At 56.8% G+C, this 12,710-nt stretch overlaps 3 protein-coding genes across 3 annotated transcripts; 1 reads left to right on the plus strand and 2 right to left on the minus strand.

Annotated features, from left to right (window-relative positions):
- Nucleotides 1-998: 998 nt before the first annotated feature.
- On the plus strand, nt 999-2,509 carry C8Q71DRAFT_727644 (uncharacterized protein; the record flags this gene model as incomplete). Its single annotated transcript, XM_047921879.1, has 8 exons — nt 999-1,070; nt 1,242-1,434; nt 1,471-1,497; nt 1,559-1,948; nt 2,002-2,062; nt 2,143-2,291; nt 2,347-2,432; nt 2,474-2,509. The coding sequence occupies 8 exons, from the start codon at nt 999-1,001 to the stop codon at nt 2,507-2,509; spliced, it is 1,014 nt and encodes a 337-aa protein (XP_047773481.1).
- A 1,116-nt stretch (nt 2,510-3,625) lies between these two features.
- On the minus strand, nt 3,626-5,854 carry C8Q71DRAFT_787474 (uncharacterized protein). Its single transcript, XM_047925177.1, has 3 exons — nt 5,138-5,854; nt 4,255-5,081; nt 3,626-4,197 (listed from the first exon to the last, which is right to left on the minus strand). The coding sequence occupies exons 1-3, from the start codon at nt 5,579-5,581 to the stop codon at nt 4,035-4,037; spliced, it is 1,434 nt and encodes a 477-aa protein (XP_047773482.1). The 5' UTR covers nt 5,582-5,854; the 3' UTR covers nt 3,626-4,034.
- A 920-nt stretch (nt 5,855-6,774) lies between these two features.
- Nucleotides 6,775-7,640, minus strand: C8Q71DRAFT_379474 (uncharacterized protein). Its single transcript, XM_047918172.1, has 4 exons — nt 7,491-7,640; nt 7,102-7,435; nt 6,944-7,001; nt 6,775-6,881 (listed from the first exon to the last, which is right to left on the minus strand). The coding sequence occupies exons 2-4, from the start codon at nt 7,318-7,320 to the stop codon at nt 6,838-6,840; spliced, it is 321 nt and encodes a 106-aa protein (XP_047773483.1). The 5' UTR covers nt 7,321-7,435; nt 7,491-7,640; the 3' UTR covers nt 6,775-6,837.
- Nucleotides 7,641-12,710: the final 5,070 nt, after the last annotated feature.

Consider the following 12,710-nt stretch of genomic DNA (forward strand, 5'->3'; position numbering starts at 1 on the left):
GCATGAGCTTGCAGCCGGGGCAGTGACAGTTCTACCGTTGCAAATTTGTGAATGAGAGCGCAGTTGCATTGTGATTTAGTCGTACAGGGAATCGTAGCCTGTGCCAAAGGGATTGACTACCCACCGCTCATTTCATAGTGGATGGTGTTCATGGCTGAGTGAAAGAAACGACGAGTACGCACAAGGATCGTTTTACGAGTGACGATGAGAACGACCCGGAAGGATTCATTAAACTCCGAGTCTGCCATGCCGGTCGTGGACTTGAAATTCGGGTTACTCTATGGGCATACGGTGAGCCTTGAGGGCACGCCGGCCGGTCGGCCGCGTCATCGTAGTTGTGCAACCGAGAGATACGAGAACCCCGGTTGTTCAGTATGCACGACGACACTCACGGAGTGGTTTCGTACAAAACAAGCATATGCATACGGACGCACAGTTCGGCTCCGAAGAGGTCGGAGGACCAAAGTGAGTACTGTACATGGCCTGAAAGTGGATGCGAATAGAGCGGCATAGGCCAGAACAGGAGGAGAGTGCGGGGGGATGAAAGGGACGTTGACTGGGCGTAGACCAATATTTGCGGTACCAATGTGCAGTGTAGCGATGTAGCACGCACCAATAGGTCTCTGCTTATCCCTGGAGCTGTGACGAGTTCAAGTTTGCAAAACTGACGGTTGAACCAGCGAGCCCTCAATTCTTTTTGCCTCCTGAGTGTCGTGTGAATACGGCGGGCTGTTTGTTCGTCGAGCGACGAGCTCGCCGAGATGCGCTGCTTGGGTATGAGCGGCCAGGGGGACTGTGGAGGGATAGACAAATAACCTACAGCGAAGACATAGGTGCTGGTTGTTGGGGATATGGACGCACGTACTGGTCCAAGTCCGTACTTGCCAATTTCGTCGCCGTGGAACTTTTGGCAGATGGCCGTTGGCTGCGTCATGGTCGTCGAGCGTTGTTCCTCCCGCAAGTTATCTCGTATACGCATTCTGAGTAGAGTCGAAGAAATGGCCACTGGGGGGACAAGACAGAGAGAGGATGGGGACGGGGTAAACAGTGGCGGTAGGAACTTGAAGTGGGTAAGCTGAGCCGAGTGCGAGGCGAGCCCGTGAGTACCGGTGATGCAACCACCCACGCGGGCGCGCCCTGTGTATCTCTGGCCAAGTCCATTCAAACGACACGTTCCTCTCGCCTCGCCCCGTCCTGCGGAGTCGTAGTTGGATTGGCCCTCTCGTTCATCTGTACGACAGTGGACGCGACGGCCGACTCAACCGTGGCCGAGCAGCGACTCCCAGTACGGACCCGTCTGCGAATCGATATCCGCGCGTCCGACGTGGCCCGGTTCCCAACCACGACGGACTCGGATGATCTGCCACGGGAGTGGGAAGAACCCGACGTCTGGCAACCAACAGAGCCGCCTGCGCGGCACCATCAGGTTTATACGTACGTACAGTTATTCCAGCTGATGTATCTTGCCAGGAATCTCCCCTCACCGCGGCCGGCCACGTAAGTGCGCCAGATAAAGCGACGCGCGAGGCACATCTACGCGTATCACTTTTTTCTCTAGAGAAAGCAGAACGACGCCCGCACCCCGCACGCACGTCGACCCCAGGCTGCCGGGATGTCCGACGGGTCGGCGTTGTTAGTGTCAGCGTCAGACTCAACGTCAGCGCGACGACCGACCGTGCCCGTGCGCCCTTGGACTTCCGGATGGGGCGCGTGCAGCGTGCAGGGTACGCGTACGCGTACGCACGTACGGCAACCATCGCCTTCCTCAGGCGAAGAATCTCACCCTGGGAATCCGGGCTGCCGCGACGAAGACACGAAGATTGGCCATTCAATTGGGACAAGCTTGACAGGACCTGGCAGGTTCCAGTCTCTCGCCGACTGCGCATCCGCCGGCTGCTGGAGACCATCAGTCAGCTAAGGGTGAACGCGCACGAAGCTGGTTATCCGCGTACGCACCGGCACCGCTGGCTTTTGCACAGACGTCATCGTGGTTGCTCACAGCTCAGGCTGCAGCCGCCACTGCGATGGAGCACTCCTCGCATGTAGTCTGCATGATCCTCAGGTATTGGAATGAATGAGTGGACGACAACAGGGATATGTCCTACGTTGACAATTTTGGTGGTCCACCTGGACCACTAGCAGGCAGTACAGGCTCATCGACCTGCCCGTGTCCGTACGCCGTAGAGACAAGCGCGCAGCGGACGTCAGCCTCTATCAGCGCGAGGGAGCAGGCTACACGAGTTCATCGCCTCTCTGGCCTGGTGGCCCAGTCGGCGATAGAGGCAGCCTCTGTCAGCCCTAATGATATTGTCCTGATGCGTTGAATCGTGACTTACCTCATATTAGCCTTCGCAGATGTCAGCGGCGCGGCGCAGAAGGTCCTGGCCGCCGCAGTTCCAAGCAGCCTTCTCGAGATTACCTACACTCATATCGTGCGTTCGCCGTTCATTCATTCGTCAGTCAATTGATCCAGGGTCCCGACTCGCTCGGAGGGAAGGGTGATACTTGACATGCTTGACTGCTTGCATTTGGACCACGGAACCCAAACGGAATCACTCTCATTCCTGACGCCTTCGTGCGATCTGGCAGCCCCAGGTTCAAGTTGAAACCCGACTTGGCCAACGACAGGTATCGACGTCATTTACGGACCCATCTCAGTACGGTATGTGCCTTTGGCCCGTGAACACCAGTGCTGAAGCAATAAAAGCATCGTGAACTCCACCCGTGAACATAGAAGACCACGACAAAGACGGGCAAGAGGATAGACTGTAGCTTGTCCGACGCGCGAGTTTCATGACGCAAGCCCGCCCATGCTATGGCGTTTTGCCGACTTACGAAGTCACCAATCGGCGCCTCATAAGCGGGACCCCTGGCATAATGGAGGCCATACACCGCTGTCAACAGACCGAGGCTCCGAGGACGCGATCGGCATGTCATTTGGCGGGGAAGCCCTGTGGAAGCCCCCAGCATGCATCCTGTCCATTCGTAACTATCGAGCAACAGGCCGCATCGCGCGTCCTCGATCGGCGCTCCGAGACGGCGTGCGTCGTCGTCGAGTCGTCGACGGCACACGTCGGTCGGTCTCGCGCATTCTGTTCAGCAGCGAGCCCGGGAGCAATCGCCCTCCCGCGTGAGGAATTCGGTGCCTGGGTACGCCGGAGCCCGCGCATGCAGCGCAAGGCACCGACGGTGACTGATCATGCTCCTGAACTGCCGCGCGATATATTTGATTTATTCGCGATTTATCATGAGGGGTGTGCCAGGACATACCGAACGCGTCCGTGGTACCTGCGCAGACCCTGCCGTGCGCCACAGGGGGACGGAGCGGGGTCCGTGCGCGGCCCATCAACTATGTGTTCCCTTCGCGACGGTGCCACCAGACGAGGCCAAACGTGTGGTCGCCGACGACTCGCCGTGGTGTGGAATGTTCAGATGTCGCCTTCGACGGGAAATGTCAGCCCGTGCAGGGGCGGTACGGCGCTACGGGCGGGGGACTCGCAGGCGGCTGGCGCGCGTGCTTACCACTAGAAGCACCCTGCGGGCGGCCCGCCAGCCCGCGGACGCCACATTCGCACGACGCGGGCGGGCGCTGTATCTGCACATGCTGCTGCTTCTGAGGACGGAGCTCCGGCGCACTAAGTCAGGTATGACAGGTGTACGACTTCGAGAGGTTACCCAAGAGTGCACTTGTATACGATGTGGGTATGGTACGGGAGGAATGCGATGTGCGATGGACGAGAGTGAATGTAAACGTGACCAGTACCGAACCGAGCCGCAAGTGTCCCAAACAATAATCCTAAAATCCAAAGGCAGAGAGAGAGGATGGTGGTAATGTAACAAAGGGAGAGGATAAATATGTATGGAGAAGCAGTCGGTCGGGATGCGAGGTACACTACGTGATGGCGGTGATGATGGCGATGGCTATGACGATGAGGTGGTAGTAAATGTACAGGTATATACACGGGACGGCTTAACTTAGAGGGTGCGAGACGAGAACAGCAGAGCAAGGTGATGAGAGATAGGCGGGAAGAGTCCTATACAGCGTACGAAACGTACGTCGCTGCTGGCGCGACGTACGTAGCAGCGGGCGCAACCCCGACGTCCTGGCCGTACATCGACATGTCGTAGTAGGCCTGCGGCATGTACTCCTGGGGCGGGGGATACGCATAGTTGTATGTTGCGGTGGCTGGAGCGTAACTGTAGAATAAAACAATGGTCAGGTAGGTGCAGCAGAGAGAACGGGAACGGACGCACTCGTAGGTTACATACCCGTTGATCAGCTCCTGTGCCGATTGCGTGACGTACGCGTCGACCTGCACGTCGTTCGGCCACATAGGCTGAGGTGCAGGCACATGTGCAGGTTCGAACTCGGGCTCCGCGACGGGGACGAGCGTGGGCTGCAGTATAGGTGGTTGCGGAATGGTGATGGGAGGCGGGGCAGCGGGCGGAGGCTGCACGCGCTGGGTTTCAGCTAGGAAGGATACCTGCGAGCGCCTGACGGGGCGGGGAGCATAGACGGACGATGCGAGCGGCACAGCGACATTTAGTTGTTCAGCCGGGCTGTGGGCTGCGTATGACCACTGGTCGTTGACAGGCAAGTTCGATAGGGCGTATCCCTGTGAAGACTGGTCATGCTGGAGGAGTAGCGAGTTGGTAGACTCCGGCGAGCCCATAGGCTGCGCAAAATGATGTCTCGCCGATGCGTTCTGCGCCGTACTGGACCCGTCGAATGTCGTCAGTTCGGACATTTGTGAATGCAATGCCGGCCAAGGTTCAACGTCGCCCTCCGTGATAGGATAGCTAAGCTCGCCGAGCTCGGGGAGCATCTCGACCTCCTCGCGCTTCGGGAAGAAATGACTCGGAGATGATGCAGCCGGGACGAGGGGCGGTATGCTCAGTGACGAGGGGACGGCCGCGCCTGATGCGGTCGCGTTCGAGACAGACACGTTACGGTCAGATCGCTCGCGCAGACGCTGCCTGGCGAGCTCAGGGCCCTTCGTACGCTTGGGCTCTTCAGGGTCGTACTGGCAGATATATCCGCGGCTCACGCAGCGATTGCATGCGGGACGATCGCCCGAGCACTGTGGTGCAGATTGGTGAGACAGACACATGAGTGAGAACGCGGGTGGCACTATACCTTCGCCTTCCTATCGCGACACTTCGTGCATGCTCTCACCGTACGCTTGTACTTGAGCGGGGTCGGTGAGCGCAGGAAGAAGCAATTCCCGTCAGGACCAGGGAGGCTACCAGGCTTATAGTCGCAGTACTCGTTGCCCCAGGGAACGTGGTACGGTATGAGGTTCCAGCAGTCTTCGCCATCCGCATTCTCTCCCGCGGGAGCTACGACCACAGGGGAGGATGGTCTGCTGAGAGGTGTTGCAGGCCCAGAGGAAGAGACGGACGAGAAGGACGCGTCCGAGTAGCTGCTCGGCGAATCAGCGCAAGAATCAGAGTTGCGGTCCGAGGCAGAATCGAAGATGAGGTGTAGTCCTGCAGCGGCGGCCCTGCTACGGCGGGCAGTGGGTGGAAGGTACAAGGATCCGGTATGAGGCGAAGGAGTGGCGGACGTAGTAGATGGCATATTGACGACGACTCGCACGCGTCGTAGACGACGTAGAGGTCGGTGCTATCTCGGAGGGAATAGAGGAGAGGGAGGGTGAGTCCGCTGGACAGCGACGATGTAATATGCAACCCGGGCGGCAAGCCTGGATTGGACGCGGCGAATAAAGGACCGAGAAAATAGGGTACGAAATTACGTTGAGAATTCATTGTTGGTGCCCAGCATGCGAGATGTCGCATCTCGATTGCGCGGGCGAGCGATCTGGAATGAAATTGAGATCTGGCTAACGAAGTCTGTAACTCCGCACGCCGTCAGAGGCGTGATGGACAGGAAACATCACCGAGAACCGAGCACGCGGGCGCAACCGGTCATGCCTATCTGTCCAGTCCCCACGTTCCCCTGAAAGAGCACAGAATCCAGGCGAGGCGTTCCTGATATTCGTAGCGAGCTCGCCATTGCTTCGCAGTCTTGTGTACAAAGCAGCATTGCGACTGCCGTTGCGCACGTCATAGGCGACGGAGACAAAGCGACTGCACACGCTTTCCGAGTTGCTCGGGAGTGACTGGCGAGATATCTATCTTCGGCGAGGATGGGTACTAGCATCGGGAAGCTCAGGGTCGAGACTTAGCCATGGTGAAGAAACTGCCGCGTGCATCTCTCCGTCCGCTTGGCCTTGTCCTGCTATACAAGGCGGGCCGCCCACCCCCGCGCATCGTGAGGGCGATTGTCTGAGTCAGGTTCAGGCAGCGTCCCTTGGTTTGAGACCGCCTGTGTCTCACGATACCGCTGCGGCCGACGCACGCAAGTCAGACAGAGTCGCATCGCCGGCTGGTGGGGGAACGGACGCAAACGGCAGGTAGCCAGATAAGCGTTAGAGGCAGGAGGAGCTTATGTCAGCCCGCTCAGAAGACGCACTAGATCACGATTTGAGCAGGGCGGCGACTTCGGCGAGGGAAACAGGGACACACCAGCCTCCGGCCTTATTCCATGTGGCGCATGATCGCAATATCGTCCTTCTCGCCTATCGCGCCTACAGTGTCGCCGGCCGAGGCCTCCCGCCACACCAGCCCTGCCCAGTGGCAGTTAGGAGCCAAATGCATGCTACACTCCCGTCCGAGGTACATCGAACTCGGTTCAGACAGCGGTGGTGACCCCTAGTCACACAACGGTGCACCAGCGGGATAAAGGCAGGGTATCAATCCGACACGTACACAATACACTAGAAGTCGACGACACAGCGAAATGCCCTCGCACCATACCAGTGACGACAGCTGCTCTCATGATGCTGGATCGTGGAGGACTGCGAGAAGGTACCGCTCATCTGCGACACAAACCGTGAGACTCGGCATGCGCGGGGTCAGGTCCAGTGCGCGCGTGACGTACCGGGCGAGATCATGATTTCGTGCCGCTTGGTACGGATTCGCATAAACCGCATATCATCCTAGGAGAAGGGACGACGCAGGTCGCACAACTGTCAGTCACCAGTGTCGCTCGGAAGATGGAGCTGGCCTCGGCCGTGCGCAGGAAAGGGAAGGACGCACCGGCTCTGACTGGTCGCTGCTGACTTCCTCCAGCCCTCGGTGCACGCTCTCAACGATCCGCCCGACTGCGCTCGCATATTTGCGGCCTTGCTCGCCTTCGAAGACAACGCCGGAGTGTCTGATGATCGTGATGGGGTGGCTACGCGTGAGGAGCATGTAGCCCAGGACCGATCGGTGCGAGGAGAGCATCGCCAGAGTCTGCTCGAGCTCGGGCGGCATTGGCACAGCCGCCGATGTCGATGCGGACGATACTGCTGCTGGTGTGGCCCCCGCGCTACCCTGCCCGAAGGCCGTCTGTAAGGACGTCGGCGACGACAATCCTTTCAAAGACTATCTTGGATGAACGTGTTTACTAAAACGCAACCCCAATGCGCGCAATTGCGACTTACCATCTCGATGATGCTCGTGATCCCGATGGTTGTGGCCAAGGTCTTTGGTGCTTTGTACAATGATGAGCCACGCCGCGTAGCCTGTAGTCGCCGTTGTCGCTGTCGAGGACGGGACCGACCTCGCACGCACAGGGTCGCGCGGATGCTTACATAAGCTCTACAGCACTTGCCTAGTTTGTGCCCTTCGCCGCGGATTGTTGCGCCACCATCTTGAAACCGGGCCAGGTTGTCAGTCTCCACACTTTATGCGCCCGAACTTGGCCCGAACTCGACAATCCTTACTGTGTGCGGATTAATCGTTCTCTAGCCCAGGCCCGCGCTCTATACTTTCTGCCTGGTCCGCCAGTGGCGCGGATCCCGCGAAGCTGCGTGGGATCACATGCTCGCTAAGCCACGTCTGTACCGTAGATGGTCCATTGTCGCAAGTCTCTGAACGAATGCAAAGTCGTACGTACACACAGCGATCTCGGCCGTACTGCGCTACCACCGCAGCCTAGGCTTGTTTTTTCGCACACCGTGGTCAAAGGTACGTATAGCAGAGTGTTTGATACGCCAAATGTCATTGAGTTCTCGCTTGCCCCCGTAGAAAGCCGACCCAGTGATGTCTGTCCACGCACAACTTATGCGATACCGGCCGTCGGCCGTCAGTGACCCATATCTACGCACATATGCAACACATATGTGTGGTCGATCCGTGAATCTTCCTGCCGTCACGGTGCCAGGGTCGCCCGCCTTCTAGCCCTCGCTCCTCCGTACGTGACTTCTCCAATTCAACATTTTCGTGCTAGCCGCCCGCGATATGCTCTTGTTCGCATGTTTTGCCTCTCGTCACAGATTTTCCTATGGCAACGGGCGCCGAAGAACGCTCGCGGCTATCGGGCCACGTCTACCAGGGCGCGCCACCCACTACACCTACATCGAAAAACTGCTAGCCGCGAAGCAAGTCAGCTTAGCGAGGCAGGTACGGCGCGGCGGTACGTTCATCAATCTCGACAATCGGGATTTGGGTTGAGAAGATCCTCAGATCCCCCGGCCTCTGGGACGCAATTTCCTCCCGCGGCTGGCCTGCAAGGACTCGTGAGATGTGCTGTCGTAAGACGCGGGAGAAGTAACGGCGTCTTGCGTGTTGATCAGCCATATTCGCCGGGGAGCCGGGAGGACTCACTTGCCGTTTGTTGCGCGCTCGCCGCGGCGTCATTGGAACCGCTGCCACGTACAGATGGAAATCTACCGAAGACAATCTAGTGTTGTCTTTGGCACTCCTACTGGTCTATAGTGAGCCCGTAGGCCAACGAACCACGGTAACGACAAGTCGCCCGGTATGATTATGCAACATTCTTGCCTTACCTCTATCCTCAGTCGACAATGATTTTTCTCGTAGAATCGAATATATGTCGAGAACATCGACGAACTATGTGCGAGGCCTCAGTGAAGAGAGAAGAAGGCCTCTCAGCCCCCGGCTTAGCCGAGCCAAGTCGCCTCAATCGCATCCAGGACGCCATGTGAAGCAATGCATGTTGCATCTATCTGTGCGCTAGGCATCTCGCCTGGACATGTCATCCGGCGTGTAGCCGACACCATGCGTGATAATCCTAGTATTGTCAACTCCGCTTTTGTCCGTGAGTCTCGGCGAATGACAACCTTTGTTTATTGTTATTGGCAGACTTACGTCTTGACGGGGCCACCGCGAATGCCTGCTGCAAAGTGACCGACAGCATGACGACAGAGAAGCAACGCGTAGCGACTATAACCAGCGGCACGAGGGGCAAGAAAGCGAGTAGAAGCCGCTCAGCGCACCACCCACTTGCATGCACGTAGGCTGCAAGTTGGAGCATCCGCGAAGTCCTCTAACCGACGGTGCGCCGCATCTCGTACGCGCTACGAAAGTACTACGGCATTTTTGAAGACGTCCGTAAGCACACCGATTGAGTCAAGATAACAAGAGCACAATCCCAACAGAACCTGGCCTAGCCGCATTACGGCCGCGGCTGACCGCCACTGGCTTCTCGCGCGAGTCGTGACCCGGTCAGTCCGCATACCGCGGTGTAACGAAGCTTGCGTGCGTCGGACATGGCGCTCGCTGTGGCCGAAACACTGCTCGACACAGCCGGTCGTAAGGATAGGTTCGTACGGTGCCTCCCGAGCACTTACCAGAGGTGCGCGGGAGGGTGGACGTTCATCGCCCGCTTGGGGTGGACCAATCTATCTGCGGGTGACACCGACAGTTCGTGGTCTATACAAGAGTGGGCGTGCGGGAACGGGGCAGATCTTGTACTGGAATTGCCCATTTCCACTGAACTAGTTGACGTGCGACAACACGTAGGTATGGCACATCCGGAGGTAGCTCTGCGTTCATATTATTGAGTATGGTGGTTGCCACTTGATTCTCAGATTTCCAGTAACGCAACCTCGGTTCAACGACTACTTCTCGTTCTTAAATTCATACGTGCGTCACTACGTCACTTAGACGGACGATATTGGAATTATACAACTCGCTGCAGCGTCTGCAGAAGCGACAAGATGCTCGGTGCCATCATCGGGGCCGACGTCTCGTCACGGTCGGAAGCAGCCGTGGCTGGACAACGAAGTAGTCCACTGTTCAACGAGCACGCTCATGGCATGATGACATACCTTACGGCGAGAGTCACAATCACAGACACCTCGCGGGTAAGTGAGTTCATTGAGGCTGAACCTTCCTACAGCAACCATATCACCCCATCTTATGCCTCGTGTCTACTATCAGTTCGTTCATATGGCACGCATTCATGTGGTTGCCTCCGCTCCACTCATCAGTAGCGGAAGCAGATACCGCATTTCAATTTGCGATTGAACAATACAGATGGGATAGGGGTAGCTGAGTCGATTTGCCCCCGCATCAATTCGTTCTTAAAGACTTTCCAAACAAGGATGCGCACTGCCCGATTTACTCCCTTCAGGTGAGTGAACCAGATATGGTATAGTCCTTAACTTACATGAGCATGCGGCCGATACTAGGTGTAGTGGGTTTCCAGCGCGCGTCTCGAGTCTCGACCCCAGAATTACTCAGACGTGGTGCGGAGTCGAAGCTGCTACACGGCCGAGGCCCTACGTACTAGGTGGTCATGACATATCGTACGCGTACCTAGCTACGTGGTGCACAGTACCACCCTGGCGCCCGGCATATGGTGTGTCGACTTAGCGTTCTGATGGCATACATCGCTCACGAGCGCGAGGCCTTCCTTCTCCTTCTAGGTGTGCAGGTTGTATATATGATAGACGCTACAAAGAACTTTGTAGCTAATAATTGATGCAGTAGAATCAGACTTGCATCAGACGCCGGCTCCGCGGTGGCACCGAGCACTCAAGCGCTCATGTCCCATTTGGGTGGCATATACCAGGCATATACTACCACTTCTCGTCCATCTCTTCTCACCTCTTCGTAGTGTCGCCCCATGCTCTTAGTATGTGACCATCCCCCCTGCAGCAACTAAGCGTCAACACGCGCTCAGTTTTCCGACCTTGGAATCGACAACACGAATATATCCCATCCGGGCTGTAGACATGTCGACTGCGGTATGTGGTGCATGTATACCCTATCGACACTGTCTAACATCGTCTTAATTTACCTCCGCAGAGGGAGAGTCATTAGCGCGGCGAAAATGTTATCGACTCTTTACTCATGCCCCTTTGAAAGAGCTTCTCGCCAGCTTTTGGTACCCACCAGCTCGACATCCACACGGCGGGACTGCTGACTCAGGCATTCCGATGAAGCGGACAGCCATACATGGTAACGCGGACGCCCAAACGCAATGCGCTGGTCTAGACACCGCGCTACGTGCAGTTGCCTACTTCAGCTAGGTCGAGTCATTCAAGTTCATCGGCGATCTGGGCAATGCGATGAGATAGCGATCTGACTAGCGGCGATGTCGGGCGATCCGTCAGAAACTGCGTCGATGCTGGGGTACAAAGTTCGAAGATACGGGCGCGGTCGAGGCCTCCCCCATGTCCACCTATTCCCGCCCTCAATAGAGCCGGCGATACGCTCGCAATCAGCATGCTGCAGCGTGTGCATCACTGGCGCACCTACTAACGACTCGAGCTAAGGGTGGCAGCGCCTGCTTAAAACGTACATTCATGATCAGTAACGTGTTTAGGGCGGGAGGCGCCAAGGTAACGAACTTGTAGACCATTTGATGACAGCGTGAGTGACTCCCCTTGAAGCTGCCAGTGACCTGCAAATAACAACCATTTCTGTGATCCCCCCGAAACAGGCGCAAGCAGAATTAACGTTGCGACGCTATACGTCTTCGTTGGACCATTCGTCGGCTTTTGTCAGTGACTCAGTGTACCAGGCTGGAAGTCCAAACTTGAACGTGAAGCCAGCCCGCAACTGTTACGACACCCTGTGTTGGATGCCACTGGCGTCATGTTCAATCTTGGTATGTTCAGAGAAAAAGCTGTGCATGACATGCTGTGAGTACCTCGTTTCAGTCGGGCTGGTAACGAACGGTCACACCGCGTACGGCGACACATCGGGTCCGCACATTCGGAAGCCTGCCGCGGTCCACTGATGACAACGTAGTACTACAACAATCTAGCAGTCCTCGGCCGGCAAAGGCGGTGTGTTCCAGGCCATTCATGTCATGGAAAATAGAATGCATCTAATATTGATCATCTTCCGCGAGGTGAGCACAGGCTGGCATTTGTTACTCCGATTTTTTGCGACACTGCTGTGTGCGAGTTGAAGTATACTGATAGCCTTGGGCATGTCCTCCAATCGTTCAAACCCCGTTACAGGTACATGCGTTGCCAGGCCGGAATCCCAATGATGTGGACGGTGGTCTATGTTAGAGACACGGCTTGCGCTCATCACGCCCGGGCGTGCCCGTACATTAAACCGTCTCCTTGATTCAGAGGCTGCTCGCCAGCCCAAAGCATTCTCGCGACGACAATGTGTATTGTAGGTCGAGTTTGGCACGGAATGGGCTGCTGGCGCCCGCCGTATATATGCACAATGACCCTCAATTGATGAAATACAGTGACGTTTCGAACATCTCGGCTGATATGACAGCAGAGGTAGATACTCATCTCCTCATTTTTCCGTCGAGTTCAGAAGCCGTACTTACGCGCGACCCATATAGGTGATTCCCACTTGGTTGAATTGACCCTGCTCTCGTCAAGCAAGTGTCGAACCTCCAACTATGCGTATTACCACAAAGCTAGGACGGCGACGCCTTCCGC

This window comes from Rhodofomes roseus (genome assembly GCF_022264815.1).
Source record: "Rhodofomes roseus strain CIRM-BRFM 1785 chromosome Unknown C8Q71scaffold_33, whole genome shotgun sequence".
NCBI lineage: Eukaryota > Fungi > Basidiomycota > Agaricomycetes > Polyporales > Fomitopsidaceae > Rhodofomes > Rhodofomes roseus.

Coding starts and splice junctions, on each gene's coding strand:
- C8Q71DRAFT_787474 (XM_047925177.1), bottom strand. CDS start 5,581: ATGCCATCTACTACGTCCGCCACTCCTTCGCCTCATACCGGATCCTTG. Junction 5,082..5,137: donor GTCGCGATAGGAAGGCGAAG/GTATAGTGCCAC, acceptor TCTGCACCACAG/TGCTCGGGCGATCGTCCCGC. Junction 4,198..4,254: donor AACGGGTATGTAACCTACGA/GTGCGTCCGTTC, acceptor TTTATTCTACAG/TTACGCTCCAGCCACCGCAA.
- C8Q71DRAFT_379474 (XM_047918172.1), bottom strand. CDS start 7,320: ATGCCGCCCGAGCTCGAGCAGACTCTGGCGATGCTCTCCTCGCACCGA. Junction 7,002..7,101: donor GCAGCGACCAGTCAGAGCCG/GTGCGTCCTTCC, acceptor CCCTTCTCCTAG/GATGATATGCGGTTTATGCG. Junction 6,882..6,943: donor CGAAATCATGATCTCGCCCG/GTACGTCACGCG, acceptor TTTGTGTCGCAG/ATGAGCGGTACCTTCTCGCA.